The 22,223-nt window shown below is 38.6% G+C and overlaps 1 protein-coding gene across 1 annotated transcript in view; it reads right to left on the bottom strand.

Annotated features, from left to right (window-relative positions):
- Nucleotides 1-22,223, bottom strand: part of PIEZO2 (piezo type mechanosensitive ion channel component 2) — a 541,878-nt gene that overhangs the window by 215,118 nt on the left and 304,537 nt on the right. The window contains exon 7 of the mRNA XM_073888032.1: nt 21,590-21,803. Within this exon, the coding sequence (XP_073744133.1) occupies nt 21,590-21,803 (214 nt within the window). The remainder of the gene's footprint in view (nt 1-21,589; nt 21,804-22,223) is intronic.

Below are 22,223 nucleotides of genomic sequence, written 5' to 3'. Positions count from 1 at the left end.
CAAAGTCATGTACCAAAAATAAAAGCTATTTCTAAGTCATGCAGTAAGCACCTACAATTATATTGCCTAAAACCAAAATTGTTGTTTGAGCTCAAAGTTTACAAATAAAATATATAAAAGATTATAGCTATATATTGTTATTGAAGTTCTGATCAAAGGCTTGAATCCCTATTTTTAGACAATTTATTTAATAAGTTTATTTAATAAAGCCTCTTTACAGTTCTTACTATGTGCTAGGAGCCATTTTTTTTACAAATATTAACTCACTTAATATTCATGACAAACCTTTGTTTTATAGGGAGGACACTGAGAAACAGAAATAAATACTGCTAAATTTTCCCAGAGCCAGGACTGATTTTTTGTTAATAATACAGTGACAGTGATGAGGCTTTTATGGGAAGATGAAAAGAGTTACTTCATTAGAATAGATTCTACTAAACTACTAGATGCCATGCAAGTTGGAAATCAGCAAATAGAGAAAAACATTATTATTTACTAACCCTCACATATAATTTATGTAATTTGAGAAAAATCACAATATCACCAAGATGGCGAAATAGGTCATTCCTGACTTCATTCTCCCTCATAAGAAGAACTAATAACTATTCAAGAACAAGACACCAGTGAGAGAATCCTAGAGCACAGGGGTGAGGCTGAAGCTCCCCTGCATCACAGACACCAAGGCAGGCTGCATTAGAAGGGTAAGAGAAGTAGCTACAGTTGATTGCATTGCCCTTCCCCCAGGCCAGTGCAGTACCACATGGAGAGGTCCTCCTGAGCCTCCAGTTCTTCTAGGGAGAAGAAAAAAAAAACTGGTGAGGGCAGGGAGTGGACAACGACTGCCTCCCAGTATTATGGTCACGCCCCTACTCAGATCTCACCCCGAGGGATTGCAGGGGAATCTGTGGGGCTCAATCACTGGGAATCAGGCTATGACAGAAAAGGGGGAAAAGGCTTGCAACAACCAGCACACAGAGCCTGGCAGATGGAGCTCATACCTGCCATGCCCGAGTAGCAGCTCCACCCAGCAGTTTTGCTCACTTGCAGAACCTTGTCAGGGGCATACTCAGACCAGGGAACTCAGTGGGATACATATCTGCCTGATAGGGATCCTCAAAGGAAGAGTTTTGTTGGCCCTAGAGCCCAGTTTGCCCATGCCCATGTAAGGAGTGGAGTTGTTGCCCCACCAACTGTGGAGTGTCTTCCAGCCCCATCTCACCAAGAAGGTTGGCCACAATTCATGGAAGCTATGATGCCCAGAGACTCTCCAGTTAAGGGCAGGAAAAGCCAATAGTTTCCAAAACAAAGGCCATGGCCTTGTTCAACCAAAGAACAAAGGGTGTGGATTAGCTTGAGTTAAGACAAGGAAGAACTTTACTGGTTTTAGAGCTGCTTTTCTAGCTGCATCTCAGCAGAGAATTAATTTGTAGTCCTATTCATCCCTTAACAGCCTTCACCCTGCCTGACCAAGGAATCTAACCAGAGCATATGGGAAGCTGTGCAGCCCATTCAATGGCCCTATGTACGTGGCACTTTGAACACAGAGCACAGACCATGGCTTCCCCCAATGAAAGAGCAAAACTAGTGGCTTCACCTAACAAGAGAATTCGGGGCACACTGGCTTGATTTGGGTCCCCAAACAATGAGCTATAAAGGTACTGAGTCCCAACTTGCTGCCCTGCCAGAGTAGGGAAGCTAATTCATGGCCTCTTCTACTACTAAACAGAGTATGCAGTCCTGACTATCTAGTAAGCTTCACCAGAGAATCCAGGCAACTGCAGAGCCTATCATACAGCCTTACTCAGGTGGGAACCAAGTCAATAGTCCTATTTTACTGTTGTCTGCCAGAGGTATACACCAATCATACTCATCCTCAGAGCTTGAACAGTTCTTTCTCCTAAAAATAGACCATAATGGAAGGTCCCACTTGTCCAAGGACAGCACCAGCAGGCACATCCAGAAAACCAGACTGAGCTGATTTGTGAAGAACACTCTCTGCCAAAGCAAACCTCTTAAAGGCTGGATAAAGAGGCCAACACTCAAATGCACAGATAACAACATAAAGAATCAAGAATCATGAAAAATGAGTTAAATAAGACACTACCAAAGGAGGGGGGCGGAGCAAGATGGCGGAGGAGTAGGAGACCTAGATTTCTTCTGGTCTCAGGAATTCAGCTGAATAGGGATCAAACCATTCTGAACACCTACGAACTCAACAGGAGACCGAAGAAGAGAGTAGCAACAACTCTCTGAACAGAAAAGTGACCACTTTCTGGAAGGTAGGACGTGCGGAGAAGTGAATCCGAGGCGATATTCGGGAGGATAGACGGCGGGGGAGGGGCCTCCGCCGGCCGCTTCTGGCAAGTGCTAGAGCCGCGGAGCACAAAATCGGACCTTTTAGAAGTTGGCTCCGTGGAGGGACGTCGCTGCAGTGGCTAAGCGGGGGGTGGAATCCTCCCGGGACAGTGTGGTCTCAGGACCCTTGGGGTCACAGAGAGACCGGGGGTGCCTGAGTGCGCCAGAGCTCCCAGGTATCAGAGCGGGGAAGCCGGCTGCAGAGACGGAGCAGAGTCGCGGACTCTCAGCTCGGGGTTGCCATAAACTGTGATCTGCGGCCCAGTCGGGGCACGGCTCCTCCAGCAGGGACCCAGCAGGTGGCAGATCCGGGGAGACTCCCCTTCCTTCCCGGGGAGGAGCGGTGCGGGAATGCACTGCGGGGATCTGCTGGGTTTGGAGACTCTGCGCGGGGTCGGGTGCCAGAGATAGCAATGCTCGGTCACAGGCCGGGTGAGCACGGAGTGCGGCCAGAGACCGGGGACACGGAAGTGACTGCTTTTCTCTGGGGGCACACTGAGGAGCGGGGCCCCGAGTTCTCAGCTCCTCCGGGTGGAGATTGGGAGGCCACCATTTCTGCCCTGGTCCTCCAAGGCTGTACGGAGAGCTTGCAGGGAACAAAAGCTCCTGAGAGCAAACCGGAGCAGCTTCCTTAGCCCGGACCCACAAGGGCGGGGCAATTCCGCCTTCGGCAAAGACATTTGGAAACCACAGCAACAGGCCCCTCCCCCAGAAGATCAGCACAAACAGCCAGCAAGCCAAGACCAAGTTGATCGATCAAGGAGAACGGGAGAACTCCAGCGCTAGGGGAATACTGCACATAGATTCATGGCTTTTTTTTTTTTTTTTTTTTACCATGATTCATTATTTCATCAAAGTTAATTTTTGTTGACTGTTTTTTTTTATTTTTCTTTTTCCCTTTTTTTAACCAACATCTTATCAATCCCTTTTTAAAAAAAAAACAAACATTTTTCATTTTTCATTTCTAGAGTCATATTTTATCCCTTCATAGTAGTTACCCTTATTTTTGGCATATATATATAAGTTGTTCTCTCTTTAAAATTTTGAGGTACAGTTTCTTCTAACAGATCAAAATATACCCTAAATCAATAGTGTATGGCTTTGTTCTAGTCTCCTGACTGATCACATTCTCCCCCTTTTTCCTTTTTTTTTTCTTTTCTTAAATCTTCTTTCTTTTTTCAAACAACTTATCTTACCAAGTCCTTTTATAAAACCTTTTATAATTTTCATCTTTACAGTCATCTTCCATCCCTTCATTGTATCAACCCTTATTTTGTACATATATGTCTTTCTTCCTTTAAAATTTTAGGAGGCACTTTTTTCTAACAGACCAAAATACGCCCAAAATCTAGTGTGTGGCACTGATCTATGCACTAGCCTGATCATATTTGATCATATTCTGCTTTTTTTCTATTGTTTTGTTTTTGTTTTTATCTTTTGTTTTTCGTTTTTCTCTTTCGTTTTTCTTTCTTTCCCTTTCTTTTCCCCTGGTTTCAGGTCTTTTCTGATTTGTATACAGTATATTTGCTGGGGACGTTGTAAACCTGTTAGCATTTCGTTCTCTCATTCATCTATTCTTCTCTGGACAAAATGACAAGACGAAAGAAATCACCTCAGCAAAAAGAACAAGAGGTAGTACCTTCAGCCAGGGACCTACTCAATACAGACATTAGTATGATGTCGGACCTAGAGTTCAGAATCATGACTTTAAAGATACTAGCTGGGCTTGAAAAAAGCGTGGAAGTTATTAGAGAAACCCTTTCTGGAGAAATAAAAGAACTAAAATCTAACCAAATCGAAATCAAAAAGGCTATTGATGAGGTGCAATAAAAAATGGGGGCACTAACTGCTAGGATAAATGAGGCAGAAGAGAGAATCAGCGATATAGAAGACCAAATGATGGAAAATAAAGAGGCTGAGAAAAAGAGAGAGAAACAACTACAGGATCACGAGGGCAGAATTCGAGAGATAAGTGATACGATAAGACGAAACAACATTAGAATAATTGGGATCCCAGAAGAAGAAGAAGAGAGAGAGAGGGGGGCAGAAGGTATATTGGAGCAAATTATAGCAGAAAACTTCCCTAATGTGAGGAAGGAAACAGGCATTAAAATCCAGGAGGCACAGAGAACCCCTCTCAAAATCAATAATAATAGGTCAACACCCCGACATCTAATAGTAAAACTTACGAGTCTCAGAGACAAAGAGAAAATCCTGAAAGCAGCTCGGGAGAAGAGATATGTAAACTACAATGGTAGAAACATTAGATTGGCAACAGACCTATCCACAGAGACGTGGCAGGCCAGAAAGGACTGGCAAGATATCTTCAGAGCACTAAACGAGAAAAATATGCAGCCAAGAATACTATATCCAGCTAGGCTATCACTGAAAATAGAAGGAGAGATAAAAAGCTTCCAGAACAAACAAAAACTAAAGGAATTTGCAAACACGAAACCAGCCCTCCAAGAAATATTGAGAGGGGTCCTCTAAGCAAAGAGAGAACCTAAAAGCAGCAAAGAGCAGAAACGAACACAGACAACAGACAGTTAACAGTCACCTTACAGGTAATACAATGGACTAAATTCATACCTTTCAATAGTTACCCTGAATGTAAATGGGCTCAATGCCCCAATCAAAAGACACAGGTTATCAGATTGGATTAAAAAACAAGACCCATCCATATGCTGTCTGCAAGAGACTCATTTTAGACGCAAAGACACCCAGAGATTGAAAGTGAGGGGGTGGAAAACCATTTACCATACTAATGGACACCAAAAGAAAGCTGGGGTGGCAATCCTTATATCAGACAAACTAGATTTTAAAACAAAGACTGTAATAAGAGATGAGGAAGGACACTATATCCTACTTAAAGGTCTATCCAACAAGAAGATCTAACAATTGTAAATATCTATGCCCCGAACATGGGAGCAGCCAATTATATAAGGCAATTAATAACAAAAGCAAAGAAACACATTGACAACAATACAGTAATAGTGGGGGACTTTAACACCCCCCTGACTGAAATGGACAGATCATCTAAGCAAAAGATCAACAAGGACATAAAGACTTTAAATGACACACTGGACCAAATGGACTTCACAGACATATTCAGAACATTCCATCCCAAAGCAACGGAATACACATTCTTCTCTGGTGCCCATGGAACATTCTCCAGAATTGATCACATCCTAGGTCACAAATCAGGTCTCAATCGGTACCAAAAGATTGGGATCATTCCCTGCATATTTTCAGACCACAATGCTTTGAAACTAGAACTCAACCACAAGAGGAAAGTCGGAAAGAACTCAAATACATGGAGGCTAAAGAGCATCCTACTAAAGAATGAATGGGTCAACCAAGAAATTAAAGAAGAATTAAAAAAATTCATGGAAACCAATGAAAATGAAAACACAACTGTTCAAAATCTTTGGGATACAGCAAAGGCATTCCTGAGAGGAAAATATATAGCAATACAAGCCTTTCTCAAGAAACAAGAAAGGTTTCAAATACCCAACCTAACCCTACACCTAAAGGAGCTGGAGAAAGAACAGCAAATAAAGCCTAAACCCAGCAGGAGAAGAGAAATCATAAAGATCAGAGCAGAAATCAATGAACTAGAAACCAAAAGAACAGTAGAACAGATCAACGAAACTAGGAGCTGGTTCTTTGAAAGAATTAACAAGATTGATAAACCCCTGGCCAGACTGATCAAAAAGAAAACAGAAATGACCCAAATCAACAAAATCATGAATGAAAGAGGAGAGATCACAACCAACACCAAAGAAATACAAACAATTATAAGAACATATTATGAGCAACTCTATGCCAGCAAATTAGATAACCTGGAAGAAATGGGTGCATTCCTAGAGATGTATCAACTACCAAAACTGAACCAGGAAGAAATAGAAAACCTGAACAGACCTATAACCACTAAGGAAATTGAAACAGTCATCAAAAATCTCCCAAGAAACAAAAGCCCAGGGCCAGATGGCTTCCCAGGGGAATTCTATCAGACATTTCAAGAAGAATTAATACCTATTCTCCTGAAACTGTTCCAAAAAATGGAAATGGAAGGGAAACTTCCAAACTCATTTTATGAGGCCAGCATTACCTTGATCCCAAAACCAGACAAAGACCCCATCAAAAAAGAGAATTACAGACCAATATCCTTGATGAACATGGATGCAAAAATTCTCACCAAAATACTAGCCAATAGGATCCAACAGTACATTAAAAGGATTATTCACCATGACCAAGTGGGATTTATTCCTGGGCTGCAAGGCTGGTTCAACATCCGCAAATCAATCAACGTGATACAATACATTAACAAAAGAAAGAGCACGAATCATATGATCCTCTCAATAGATGCAGAAAAAGCATTTGACAAAGTACAACATCCTTTCCTGATCAAAACTCTTCAGAGTATAGGGATAGAGGGTACATACCTCAATATCATAAAAGCCATCTATGAAAAACCTACAGCGAGTATCATTCTCAATGGGGAAAGGCTGAGAGCCTTTCCCCTAAGGTCAGGAACGCGGCAGGGATGTCCACTCTCACCACTGCTATTCAACATAGTATTAGAAGTCCTAGCCACAGCAATCAGACAACAAAAAGAAATCAAAGGCATCCAAATCGGCAAAGAGGAAGTCAAACTCTCACTCTTTGCAGATGATATGATACTGTACGTGGAAAACCCAAAAGACTCCACCCCAAAACTGCTAGAACTCATACAGGAATTCAGTCAAGTAGCAGGATATAAAATCAATGCACAGAAATCAGTGGCATTCCTAGACACCAACAACAAGACAGAAGAGAGACAAATCAAGGAGTCTATCCCATTTACAATTGCACCCAAAACCATTAGATACCTAGGAATAAATCTAACCAAAGAGGCAAAGGATCTGTACTCAGAAAACTATAAAATACTCATGAAAGAAATTGAAGAAGACACAAAGAAATGGAAAAACGTTCCATGCTCATGGATTGGGAGAATCAACATTGTGAAGATGTCAATGCTACCTAGAGCAATCTACACATTCAATGCAATCCCCATCAAAATACCATCCACTTTTTTCAAAGAAATGGAACAAATAATCCTAAAATTTGTATGGAACCAGAAGAGACCCCGAATAGCCAGAGGAATACTGAAAAAGAAAAGCAAAGCTGGCGGCATCACAATTCCGGACTTCCAGCTCTATTACAAAGCTGTCATCATAAAGACAGTATGGTACTGGCACAAAAACAGACGCATAGATCAATGGAACAGAATGGAGAGCCCAGAAATGGACCCTCAACTCTATGGTCAACTTATTTTTGACAAAGCAGGAAAGAATGTCCAATGGCAAAAAGACAGTCTCTTCAACAAATGGTGTTGGGAAAATTGGACAGCCACATGCAGAAGCATGAAACTGGACCATTTCCTTACACCTCACACAAAAATAGACTCCAAATGGTTGAAAGACCTAAACGTGAGACAGGAGTCCATCCAAATCCTAAAGGAGAACACAGGTAGCAACCTTTTCGACCTTAGCCGCAGCAACTTCTTCCTAGAAACATCGCCAAAGGCACGGGAAGCCAGGGCAAAAATGAACTATTGGGATTTCATCAAGATAAAAAGCTTTTGCACAGCAAAAGAAACAGTCCACAAAACCAAAAGACAACCGACAGAATGGGAGAAAATATTTGCAAACGACATATCAGATAAAGGGCTAGTATCCAAAATCTATAAAGAACTTCTCAAACTCAACACCCAAAGAACAAATAATCCAATCAGGAAATGGGCAGAAGACATGAACAGACATTTCTCCAAAGAAGACATCCAAATGGCCAACAGACACATGAAAAAGTGCTCAACATCACTCGGCATCAGGGAAATCCAAATCAAAACCTCAATGAGATACCACCTCACACCCGTCAGAATGGCTAAAATTAACAAGTCAGGGAACGACAGATGTTGGCGGGGATGTGGAGAAAGGGGAACCCTCCTACACTGTTGGTGGGAATGCAAGCTGGTGCAACCCCTCTGGAAAACAGTATGGAGGTTCCTCAAACAGTTGAAATTAGAGCTACCGTTCGATCCAGCAATTGCACTACTGGGTATTTACCACAAAGATACAAATATAGGGACCCGAAGGGGTACGTGCACCCCAATGTTTATAGCAGCAATGTCCACAATAGCCAAACTGTGGAAAGAGCCAAGATGCCCATCGACAGATGAATGGATAAAGAAGAGGTGGTATATATACACAATGGAATATTATGCAGCCATCAAAAAGAATGAGATCTTGCCATTTGCAACGACGTGGATCGAACTGGAGGGTGTTATGCTGAGTGAAATAAGTCAATCAGAGAAAGACATGTATCACATGACCTCACTGATATGAGGAATTCTTAATCTCAGGAAACAAACTGAGTGTTACTGGAGTGGTTGGGGGTGGGAGGGATGGGATGGCTGGGTGATAGACATTGGGGAGGGTATGTGCTACGGTGAGCACTTTGAATTGTGCAAGACTGTTGAATCACAGATCTGTACTTCTGAAACAAATAACGCAACATATTTTAAGAAAAAAGGAAAAGAAGAAGATAACAGGAGAGGAAGAAAAGGGGAGTATGTTAGAGGGGGAGACGAACCATGAGAGATGATGGACTCTGAAAAACAAACTGAGGGTTCTAGAGGGTAGGGGGGTGGGGGGATGGGTTAGCCTGGTGATGGGTATTGAGGAGGGCACGTTCTGCATGGAGAACTGGGTGTTATGAACAAACAATGAATCATGGAACACTGCATCAAAAACTAATGATGTAATATATGGTGATTAACATAACAATAAAAAAATTCGAAAAAAAAAAAAGACACTACCAAAGGAAACTATTGAAACTCCAATAACTGACCACAATGAAATGGAGATCAGTGAACTGTCAGATAAAGAATTCCGAACAATTCTCCTAAACTTCCTAAAGGAAATTTAGTGAACTACAAGAAAATACAGACAACTCAATGAAGTTAGGAAAACAATGCATGAACAAAACAAGTTCAGCAAGGAAATAGCAACCATCAAACAAACAGAGAAACAGAAATCCCAGAGTTGATAAACCCAATAATTGAACTGAATAAATCAATAAAGAATTTCAACAGTAGGCTCAACAATGCAGAAGAAAGAATTAGCAACTTGGAGGATAAGACACTGGAAATTACTCAGTAAGAAAAACAAAAGGAAAAATAGAATGAAAAAATGAAGAAAGCCTACAGGAATTATGGAATACAATAAAGAAACAATATTCAGATTATGGGAATTCCAGAAGTAAAAGAGGGGAAAAAGGGGACAGAAAGTATATTTCAAGCTAGAATGGCTGAAAACTTCCCAAACTTGGAGAAATGGACATCTGGGTCCATGAGGCTTAAAGAAGCTCAACTAGGTTGAATCTGAATAGGACTACACTGAGACAGATTATAATTAAATTGTCAAAGACAGAGAAAGAATTTTAAGAGTAGCAAGAGAAAAGAAAGAAGTAACATAAAATTATGGGTAGATATCTCAACAGAAACTTTTCAGATCAGGAGAGAATGGGATGACATATTCAAAGTACTGAAAGAAAATAACTGTCAACCAAGAATTTTTTATCTAGCAAAGCTGTCCTTCAGAGATGCAGGAGAGATACAAACTTTTCTGAATAAACCAAAGTGAGGAAGTTCATTATCCCCAGACCAACCTTATAAGAAATGTTACAGGGTGTTCCTTGAGTGGAAGTACAAGAACACTAATTAACATAAAACAATAAAAGGTAGCATAAACCTTGCTGGTAATGGTAAACATATGGCCATAGTTCTATAGTATAGGATTATGGTTCATAACTCATTTACATCTCTAGTTTAAAAGTTTAAAAAAAGTAGTAAAAGTAACCATAATTATAATATTCTGTTATTAGTTACACAATATAAAAACATGCAAATTGTAACAGCAATAACCTAAAGTGTAAGGGGGAGTAGAAGTAAAAGTGTAAAGCTTAAAAATTCTATTGAAGTTAAATTGTTATCAGTTTAAAATAGATCATAAGTTTAAGATATTTTATGTAAGCCTCACGGTAACCACAAGGGAAAATCTTGTAGTAATTACACAAAAGAACATAATAAAGATATCAAAGCACACCAATATCAAATGACATCAACACACACACACACACACACACACACACACACACACACAAAGACAGCAGAATGAGAAATAAGGAAAAAATGATTCTACAAAATAACCAGAAAACAGTTAACAAAATGACAATAGTAAGTCTTTACCTATCAGTAATTACTTTAAAAATAAACAGATTAAATATGTTAGTGGAAAGACACAGAATAGCTGAATACATTAAAAACAAGATCCAACAATGTGCTACCTACAGGACGCTCATTTAGCTTTAAGGACACACTGAGAATAAAGGGATGGAAAAAGACATTTCAAGCAAATGATAACCAAAAACCAAAAACAACAACAAAAAGGAAGGGTAGCTAAACTTATATCAGATAAAATAGACTTTAAAGATGGTAAAAAGAGGGATGCCTGGGTGGCTCCGTGGGTTAAGCGTCTGCCTTTGGCTCAAGTCATGGGCCCAGGGTCCTGGAATCAAGTCCTGCATAGGACTCCTTGCCCACCAGGGAGCCTGCTTCTCCCTGTCTCTCTGCCATTCCCCTTGCTTATGATCTCATTCTCTTTCTCTCTCTCCCTGACAAATTAATAAATAAAATCTTTTAAAAAATGGTAAAAAGAGACAAAGAAGGTCATTATATAATGATAAAGTTGTCAATCCATCAAGAAGAAGATATAGTAAATATTTTTGACCCCAACTTTAGAGCATTTAAATATATAAAGCAAAAGTAACAGAGCTCAAAGGAGAAGTAAACAATAATACAATAATAGTTGGGGATTTTGGTATCTCACTCCCAATAATGGATAGATTATCCAGTCAGAGAATCAATAAGGAAACAGCAGATTTGAACAACACTGTAGACCAAATGGACATAACAGACATATACAGAGCATTCCATTCAACAAAAGCAGAATAAATATTCTCAAGTGCACATGGAACATTTTCTAGGACAGACCATATGTTAGGCCACAAAACAAGTCTTAGAAAATTTAAGAAGACTGAAAGCATACCAAGTATCTTCTCTGACCACAATGGCATAACACTAGAAATCAACAAAAGGAAAATTGGAAAATTCATGAACACATGGAAATTAAGCAACACTCTCTTGAACAACCAATGGATGAAAGAAGAAATTAAAGAGGAAATAAAAAAAACTTTCTTGAAACAAATGAAAGTGGAAATACAACATTCCAAAACACATGAGTGCAGCAAAAACAGTTCTAAGAGGGAAGTTCATAGCAATAAATGCATACTTTAAAAGGCATAAAGGTCCCAAATAAACAACACACCTGGACACCTTAAAGAACAGGGAAGAGAAGAACAAATGGATCTCAAAGCTAGCAGAAGAAAGGAAATAATAAAGATTAGAATAGAAATAAATGAAAAATTGAAAAACAATAGAAAAGATTAACCAAACTAAAAGTTGGTTCTTTGAAAAGAACAAAATTTACAAATTTTTAGCTAGACTAAACAAGGAAAGAAGAGAAAGGACCCAAATCAACAAAATTATAAATGAAAAAGATAACATAGGAAATCAAAGAATCATAAGAGGCTACTATAAACAGCTACACACTGACAAACTGGACAACCTAGAAGAATTGGAAAAACTCTTAGAAACATACAAATTACCAAGATTGAATCAGGAAGAACTAAAAAATCTGAATAAACATAAGAAGGAAATACAATCAGTAATAAAAAAATCTTTCAACAAACAAAAGTCCAGGACCAGATGGCTTCACTGGTGAATTTTACCAAACTTTTAAAGAAGAATGAACACTAATCTTTCTTAAACTCTTCCAAGAAAACCAAAGAGGAGGGAATACTTTCAAATTCATTTTATGAAGCCAACATTACCAAAACCAGAAAAGGACACTACTAGAAAAGGAAACGATAGGCCATTATCTCTGATGAATACTGATTTAAAAATTCTCAATAAAATACTAGCAAACTGAATTCAGTGGCATTGAAAGATCATTTACCATGATCAAATGGGATTTCTCCAGGGATGGAAGGATGGTTCAACATACTCAAATCAATCATTGTGATATATCACATTAATAAAATGAAAAAATAAAATAACCACATGACCACATGATTATCTCAATAGACACAGAAAAAGCACTTGACAAAATTAAATATCCATTCATGATAAAAACTCTTAACAAATAAGTCATGGAAGGAACATATTTCAACATAATATAGGTCATATGTGAAAGCTCACATCTAATATCATACTCCATGATGAAAAGTTGAAAGCTTTTCCTCTTAGATCAGAAATAAGACAAGCTTCCCACTCTTACCACATCTATTTGACATAGTACTAGAAGTCCTAGCTACAGCAATCGGGCAAGAAGAAGAAATAAAACATATCAAAATTGGTAAGGAAGAAATAAAATTGTCTCTATTTACTATATTATACAGTAAATAAATTATATAAATAAATTATACATCATTCCATATATACATAGAAAATCCTAAAGACTGATTTAGTATAGACAAATCCTAAAGACTCAATGAAAAAACTGTCAGATACAAATAATGAATTCAGTAAAGTTGCAGGACACAAATTAACATACAAAAGCCAGTAAAGTTTCTATACACTAACAATTAATTTTCTTTCTTTAAAAAAAATTTTTTTTTAATTTATTTGACAGAGAGAGAGACAGTGAGAGAACACAAGCAGGGGGAGTGGTAGAGGGAGAAGCAGGCTTCCTGCTGAGCAGGGAGCCCAATACGGGGCTCAATCCCAGGACCCTGGGATCATGACCTGAGCCGAAGGCAGACACGTAATGACTGAGCCACTCAGGTGCCCCTACAACTAATTTTCTGAAAAAAAAAAAAAGAAAAAGAAAAAGAAATTGATTCCATTTATGATAGCATCAAAAACAATAAAATACCAGGAACAAATTTAACTAAGGAGGTATAAGATCTCTTGGTAGAAAGCTATAAGACATTGATGAAAGATTCCTAAACAGATACAAATAAGTGGAAAGATATTGGATTGGAAGAATTAATATTGTTAAATGTCAATACTACTGAAAGCCATCTATGACTCAATGCAATCCCTATCAAGATTCCAATGGAATTTTTTACAGAAAGAGATAAAACACTCCTAAAATGTATATGGAATCACAAAAACCCCCAAATAGCCAAAGAAGTCCCGAGAAAGAAGAACAAAGCAGGAGGCACCACACTTCCTGATTTCAAGCTATACTATAAATCTATAGTCATCAAACAGTATGATAAGAATCTGTCTTTTCTGTTTATCTACATGAAAAGACGGATGTTCATCGAACCTATTGTGGTAATCACTTCATAATATATATAATCCTACCACCATGTTGTATGCCTTAAACTTATACAGTGATGTATGTCAAATATTTTTCATTAAAACTGAGGGGGAAAAAATCATGCTGTATATGCCTTCTACACAAAACCTACAGAGAAAAGTAGAACTAACATTTTTTAATTGCCTTCTGATTGCCAGGCCTGGGCAGACCCTTGTATACATCACTGCATCAATATTCACCATGGCTCTCCCATTTTGAAGACAAAGTCTAAAGAAATTAAAAAACAAGACAAAGTCTCTCAAAAATAAGAGATAAACCGGGTCCCTGAGAAACACTGAGTATGAACAGAAATAGAAATCTCTAATTTCTTCAAAAGTGAAAGCTACTTTCTACATTAACCTTGCTAATTAACTTTAACCATCAGGGATAAAGCTATTTTTGAATTTTGTAAATAAATAAAAGCAAAACCATCATTTTTTTCTCAAGCAAAAACTAAATATTTGCCAACACCACAAGTAAGGAACCACATGTACTGTAGCCTCCTTAGTTTCTCGCTGAACTTGACATTCACTAACTGGGGACAGGTACCACAGAGCAGCGCAGTGGGACCACTGTGGGTGCCCTGACACCGAGAGTGACCTCTCTGGGAAATAATCGCCCCATACATCGCATAGCAGGCGGCCCCATCTGTGGCTTCAAGTTCAGGAAAAGCCTAAACAAGTTTTACTTTACCTTGGTGCACAAGGAAATGAAATGCAAGTATTGCAGGAGACAGAGCAGAAACCAGACGGAACAGAGATTTCCTGAAAGGAGTGTGATCAGCAGTGTTAGAGCCTGAGGGTACCTGGGCCACCCAAACCCATCCCTAGAAGGGAGACACGTTCACAGCTGATCATTACGGGCCAGTGCAGCAAGTGCAAGGAAGCAAGTTTGCATAGAGTAATTGCCCAGAAGATCATTCTTGTGCTTTACAGAAGGAAACATGGAAGGTTCCAGAAGGAGGTGCATGTGCTGGGTTTGGAAGAAAGAATAGGAGCCAGTGGGATGAGGAAGTAGGACATTTCCCATGAAGGAAACAGCACAAGGGGCAGAGTAGCTCAGTGTTCTCAGGGAACCGCAGCTGAGGTGCCAGAAAAGCTACGCTGTCAGATATGGGGAAGTCCGTTTGAATAAGAAAACTATTTTATGTACGTTAATATGATGTCTACAACAATAAAATCAGGTGCTTTTAAATACACATGCCACGGGGCCCAGCATTTGGTGAGTATTCTCCTATTTAATACATGACTCTTCTCAGAGACAAGCACTATTCTGGTCCCTATTTTGTAGGTAGGGAAACCCAAGCACAGAGCATGAAGTAACGTGGTGTGGGAATGCTCTGTCTAGAAAGTAATGGGGCCAAGATTCGATCCCGAGGTGTTGGACTCCAGAGAATGAGTTTGCAAGCTTTAGCACAATCCTCTCAATATCTATCATAAGAGAATGGAGCCCCACTTTGTCCCTGATCACCAGGATAGCACTGGGGCAGAAAGTTCCTGCCCTGTTGCAGCGTGTATGCAGGGGGGCTGCTCTTGCATGTATGAACCTGATAGAATGAGACGACGGCACTGTCAGGTCAGCCACTGTCTAGTCCCCACAGAGAAGAAAGGAGATTTTCCATGAAGACGGAAAGGAGAGCCTTCCTGGGAGGTGCTCTCAATAAGCAAAAGGTGAGAAATTTGGTCCACAACATTTCATTAAGCCTGAAATTCTGGAAAGTGAGGTTGGGAAGTTTTAGGGCCCCTAGGGTAGACAGACATCCTGTGCCAAGGCTTGTCCCCCTGATCAGAAGCAGGAGCTGCTCCGCACGCAAGGCCAGGTGTCGTGGCTGGGTAGGGCGCCCCATTTCTGAGGGACCCTGGGTCCACAATGCACCCACTTGTGGTCCTAAGTGACCATAAGATTATGGCAAACTGCCCAACTGGACTCAGAGGTTCTATTGATTTTGCACCTATTTGTGGAAAGCCAATTTCTCTTCTGGCTTCTATTTTTCATCTTTCAGATAAGTGCAGGTGAGCCCTGCTTGAGACATAAGAACAAGGCACTCCATCACTAAGAATCTTTTCAGAATGAAACCCACAGTTTGGTTATCATTGTATACCTACCAACTCTATAATTCTATAGATATCTGCCGGTGCCATCTTTTAACAAAAAGGTAAAGGAAAAGTGTTAACTTCTTTGGGTGAATTTACATTTCTTACCATGAAAATGTCCTGCTTTACATTTAGTCCTCCCCACCCTCCCCCTCCCCCCACTGGACTGCTTTCAGATGAAATTCTTGCCAACTGGTCTCCATTAAAAACAATTTAGTCTTTCTGTGCTGTTTTTGTAACTAAACCTTAGATTACTCCAACGCAGTATGGGTATAACAGCAATCTGGGGCTGGGGTGCAAAAGCACATTCCTTTAAATCACCTGAATGACAGAACAGCTTATAAAGCAAACTGCAGCAGACCTAACAGAAAAACTGATTGCATTGTTCCATTTTTCTAAAGGACCCACTGGCTTTCCCAAATCAGAAGAAAGACATACAGCATTGAGGCCTTTATTATTCCCTATATATTATTGAGATTTTTATGACTAGCATTAAGAGAGTGTAAATATAATAAATGAGATTGTACTCTTCATGCTTGTTTTATAACATTTTTCATAGAATAGTTAACTTGTAATGTTGGAGTTTTAGGCTTTTTCTTTTTTACATTGTTTTAATACTGAAATAAACATAAGCTTTTCCTTCACTAAACATAATGTGTTTTCTTATCATCATTATTTATTTAAAAAGGGTAACATAGGGCAAATCACTGTATATTTATTTTATAGAGAATCCTACTTTCACAGAGAATGGTCCAAAAATCTTTCTCATTCCTTCCCGCCTTTTCATGTTCAAACTTCACATCTTTAAGTGAAGAAGGCAGCAAATGAAGAAATTGAGTTTGGGCGAACAAGTCCAATGTCTGCAGTTAACTCCTGCAAATGTTCTTGGAAAGTTCAGGAGTTGGAACGAAAGCCAGTTGAAGATCAGAATAGACAATTTATAAGAATGACCTACTCATCCCAATGCGTAACATACGCAAAATGTCCATGAATAGTGTTTCAAGTGTCTCCATCATAATTAAGAAAACAATTGGCATTTTAGTCTCCTGTCACATCTTCCACCCTGGCCTACATCAGAACTTTTACCTGTTTTACCGAGATAACTCAAGATTAACAGACAAAGAACCCACTTCTTGTCAGGATTGTTTTTAGAGAAGTTCAACTCAAAATTACTTTTGGTATTACCTTCACAAGGAAACATGGTCAGTGATGTGCTGCCAAACTGTTACAATGGGTTTTTAATTCATGCTACTAATAAGTAGAAGTTTATAGCATTCAAACGCATTTTAAAGCCTTTCAAGGTGCCTGCCATTCATGACAATGCAGAACAAATCAGGTCCACCTGCTCTTGGCCCCATCCCTACCCAGCACACCTTCTGCACTTTTAATGCAGAAAACCTGCGGGACGCAAATTGTCCAAGACTCAGCTTCATAAATGTGGCCAGTGCTACAGGTAGGGAAACAAGTGAGGATAAGCACAAGTGTAACTGGAGAAATCTGAACACGAGCCCACCACCTTTAATCTTGCTTCATGTCTTTCAAAATATGAGGTGTTTCCTGTCTATAGAAATTCCCTTGAAAATACAAAACCTTTAGAAGAGATTACACACTGCATTAGCAAAGCCAAATTTTGTTTAGTTCACCATTTTTGTTAGGGACACCTTCCAGAAAAAGCAGTTGTCATAGGGCTCTATATTCTATTAAACAAATTACGTTGACTGGGACATTCATGAGCTTACATACAGTTATGTGGATTTGTTCTGAAGTTTTATTTTGCTTGATCAACCCTTAGAAAACAGTATGTGCATTATGATTCAAAGTTTGTTTTAAAAATGCACATATATGCCTAGGAAAAATTCTAGAAGAATATAGACTCAGAAATAAACAGTATTTATTTCCAGAAGTTAGGATTACATTTTTAAAAGGTGGTTCTCCTTATCTTTCATTATATTTTTCCAAATAATCATCAACAAATATGTATTATACTCATGATAAGCAAATCAATTCAATTTTTCTAAAAATAAAGATAATTCTGACCAGAGAGCGTTTTTGAAAGCTTTTGAGAGAAGAAAAATGGCTTGGATTGTTTTAAGAACAACCACATCCGAAGCTGGATATATGCGCTGGAGTCTCTGTGGTTATGAAATTTTTGACAAATGTCCACACAAGATGAGTTTCTTTTGCCACTTTCCAGTTTATTTTCTACCAACTAAGAATTTGGGTTTAATAACAATGCACTGGAATTTTGCCTTATGAAAAAAGCTATTATTTTAGATACGTTAATTTCCAAGCTTTCTACGATTAAGATGCAATGCCTTGTTATCACCAAGTGAATGGGGGGAGGATGGGAATCTACAACAAGGCAGTGTATTTATTTATATTTATATTTCATTGTTTAGCTCAAACTGTCTATGCTCTAATAAGCAACTTAACTTTCAATGACTTACCTCTACGAGATTATAGTAATGGACCTTTTAAACTGTTTAAATGGATCATCTACAAAATGTAATTATAATTACATGTAATGTGATTATTATTACATGTAATAAATTATAATCATAATTTTGTGACAATTTGAGTGAACAATAAATACAGTATGTTATTACCTCATTCGGACTATTATTTTCTACACTATAGGTGGGCAAGCCTTGTTTACCACCTGTTTGGCTACAGCTTATGAGCTAACCATGGTTTTCACACATTTTTTGTTTTGTTTTGCTTTTATGTTTTTGAGTGGCTGGAAAAAATTAAAAGAAAAATAATATTTCATGAAATATGAAAATAATATGAAATTCAAACTTCAGTGTTCACAAAGTTTTACTGGAAGAGAACTGCACCATTCTTTTAAGTCTGCCCATGACTGCTTTTGCTAATTACGATGGCTTCTGAAAAGAATTGTGACAAAGTCTAAAATATGTATTTGCTGATCCTTGATACAAAGTGTTTTCAAGGTGGTTCTGAATATTATCTGTATTTCCCATCATCAGTCTCCAGATGGCAGAAAAGAGCCTTAAACTAGGGGGAAAGGGGATTATTGGCATGTAGAAGATATTTACATTCCCAATTAAATCACCCCCTGAAAGTCAGCCCTTCCAACAGCGCAAAACATTTTTTCTATGCATGTTCAATAAACCAAAAATTAAACGTCTAGAAGAAACCAAAGGATTCATTTAGTCTAGAACTACTGTCTGTACTGAAATTTAGCATTTATTCGCTCCTGCCTAAAATAAATAAATATTACATAAATGTGCACCATTAAAGAGGCTTCTCAGGTATAACCAACACATGAAATTGTAATATATTTAAAGTGTAAAATGTGATCATTTGATATACGTGTACATTGTGAAATGATTACTTCAATCAAGTTAATTAACACACCAATGACCTTACAACATCCCCCCCGCTTTTTTTTGGTGAAACTGCTTAAGATCTATTCTCTTAGCAAATTTCAAGTATACAATATAGATACTATTAGCTATAGTGAGCTTGCTACACATTAGATCTTCATAATTTATTCACCTCCTAAGTGAGTTTGTATCCTTTTACCAGCCTGTCTTCCTTCCTCCCCACATGTCACCCCCAGCAACCGCTTCCCTAAACTGTTTCTATGGGTTGACTCTTTTGTTTAGATTCCATATACAAGTGGACAAGTCTGTCTGACTTATTTCATTTGCATAATGCCCCCAAATTTCATCATGTTGTCATGAATGGCTAGATTTCCTTCTTTTTTAAGGCTGAATGATATTTCATTGTGTTTAAATACAGATATATGTATGTATGTACATACACACCGCATCTTTTTTTATCCATTCATCTGTCAATGGGCACTTAGCTTGTTTCCATATTGTGTTTCTTCAGTTTTGCTGTGTCTATAACTTTCTTGTCTCCATAGACTGAATTATACTTGTTAAGCCTCCAGATTATGCCAGCTGGGTTTAGAATTAGTTAGGTTGTAAGTGTGTTGAGTACTAACTTGTTTTAGTGGTTTTAGAACTTGAATTTTTTTCTAGCATTGTGTAGACATAGCTACAAACTAGACAGATTTTATGCATGAATCAATAAAAGCAAGGTAAAGGGGGCCACACACACACTGCTACTTCATATTTACTATCCCATGAAAACCAGATAAGGATCCCTTGAAAGAAGGATGCAAATCTATATCATCAGGATGATAATATTACTTATGTTCTTTTAAATTGCAGGTTTCTCATTTCTCAACAAGTGGACAAAAAGCACTTATACCACTTCCCAGACACATCAGAGACAAGGAAACTGGCACCGCTTTCATCCCCCTCACATTCTCTCCCGCCATTTCTGTCCCCCTTTATTTTTTCCGTAACTTCCAGTTATAAACTTTTCCACAGAGACAGAAACTTAAAACAGGACAATGGGTAACCTGATGCCAATCATACATTTTCTTGTATGCCCACACAATAATCATGCACCTGAGAATTAACAATGATTCTATACAATCAGCTAATAACCAATGAACGTTGAAACTTCCCCCATTTAACCTCAAAATGTCTTTTAGAGATTTATGGTTGAACCAGGATGTAATCTAGGGTTGGGCTTCACATCTGTTTGCTGGGTTTCCCCAGTTCTCCTTTAAACTAGAACCGTCCCTCCCCTCACTACCTCTACACACACTTCTTTTCATGATGCTGAGTTTTCTAGAGATCAGATCATTTGCCTTGTAGAATCCATATTTTGGATTTCTCTGATTGTTTTCCTGTGGAGTCATTATTTTTCTATCCTTTATAAATTACTGTAATCAGGGGTTAGGTCTAAAAGTTTAACAATATGATGCTGTATACTTCATATTGCATCACATCACAAGTGTGAAATGTTGAGCTATCCCACTTTGGGTAGTACTAGTTTGATCAACTGGTTGTGGTGTTGATCACCATTACAAAGGTTTGATTTTCCATTTGCCATTGGCAAATAATCAATGAGGTTATACATTGTCATTCTGCAAACATCTTTTAGCCCAACAACCTTTTTCAAGTAATGGTTTCAGTTTGCAATGAGAATCACTATTTCATTAAGAACTGAGAAACAGTAATTTTCTAATTCTATTATTCCTTCCCCTTTCATTAGCTGGTGTTATCCTGTAAAGGTCGGTTTTGTCTCATCATGAGAATCACCTAGAACTCCTTCTAAAAAGTCAAAGTAAATGCTGGATTCTTTACTCTTAATTCCCATTTTTCAAAGTAAGGAGTTGGTGTAATGGTTGTCTTCAGTTGAAGCAAATTAGCTCTCTATCTCTCTTTCCCCATGAATTCATGCCTTCTTATTTTTATATTTTTACAATCAATTCATTATTATTTTTGATGCTCTATTATTTGGCCTGTGAGAGCATCCTCCAGCTGGATGCCTTAACACTTTTTTTTTATTCTTTGATTTAAAATGTTCTTATGGGATCTCTTTCCACAGCTGAGACCAAACAACAGCCTCCCCTCTCTCCATGTCCCAGCAGCACCTCTGTCTGAAGAGACCTTCTACTTCCTTCTAGACTTTGTCATTCAATAACTTGAAAGCGCTAGATTGCTTCTCCCATCCCCACCAAACCTTTGCTGAGTGCATCAACTGGCAGTGAGAAGAACCCCTGCAAATTCAAACAAGATCATAAAGGAGGGCTAATTCCCCTTGAAATGTCTTCACCATTTCTCTTACCTCGCATAGTAGTCATTGGGTGGAACCGCTTCTTGAAAGAATTGGAACTGGTATAAATAAAGTCCAATCAAGTGCCCCGCAGTGAAAATAGCCAGCAGAACACAGAGACAGCTGAACAGCAATGGATCGAATGTGCGGCACCAGGACCACCAGGTGCACAGACCCAAAAATACAAAGAAGTACACAGATGAGGTCAAAGATGGCAACATCATACCTAAGGAAGAAGAGATACGGTCATGACAAATTGCACAGAACCAGAAAATCATTTACCACTCAGGAAATGTAACTCTTGGAGATTATGGACATTTCCTTCATATGCTTTCAGGGATGGATCAAGTTATTAAAGTATGAATCACATTTTATTTATTAAATCAGAACTTACGCTATTTTTGTTGTGAAAAGAAGTCATACATAAAGTGATACTTGTAAATATAAGGAAACACAATATGATGAAGAAATTCTTCCCACGGTGTTTGAGCAGAGTAAATATCTACTTTTCATACAATAGAATTTAGCATATTTGCTTGCCTGTTTCCATCTTTCTACTTCTCCCCCAATTTTTCAGGAGTACTTGTGTGTCCATTCCAACTTTCCCTGATATCATTTTTTATAATGACTTGCTTTTTTGTGTGGT

This window comes from Callorhinus ursinus, unplaced genomic scaffold (assembly GCF_003265705.2).
Source record: "Callorhinus ursinus isolate GAN/ISIS: 27379988/994484 unplaced genomic scaffold, GSC_fseal_2.0 scaffold86, whole genome shotgun sequence".
Taxonomy (NCBI): Eukaryota; Metazoa; Chordata; class Mammalia; order Carnivora; family Otariidae; genus Callorhinus; species Callorhinus ursinus.
The sequence above is the reverse complement of the archived record's forward strand: the minus strand, read 5'-3'. Positions and strand labels throughout refer to the sequence as shown.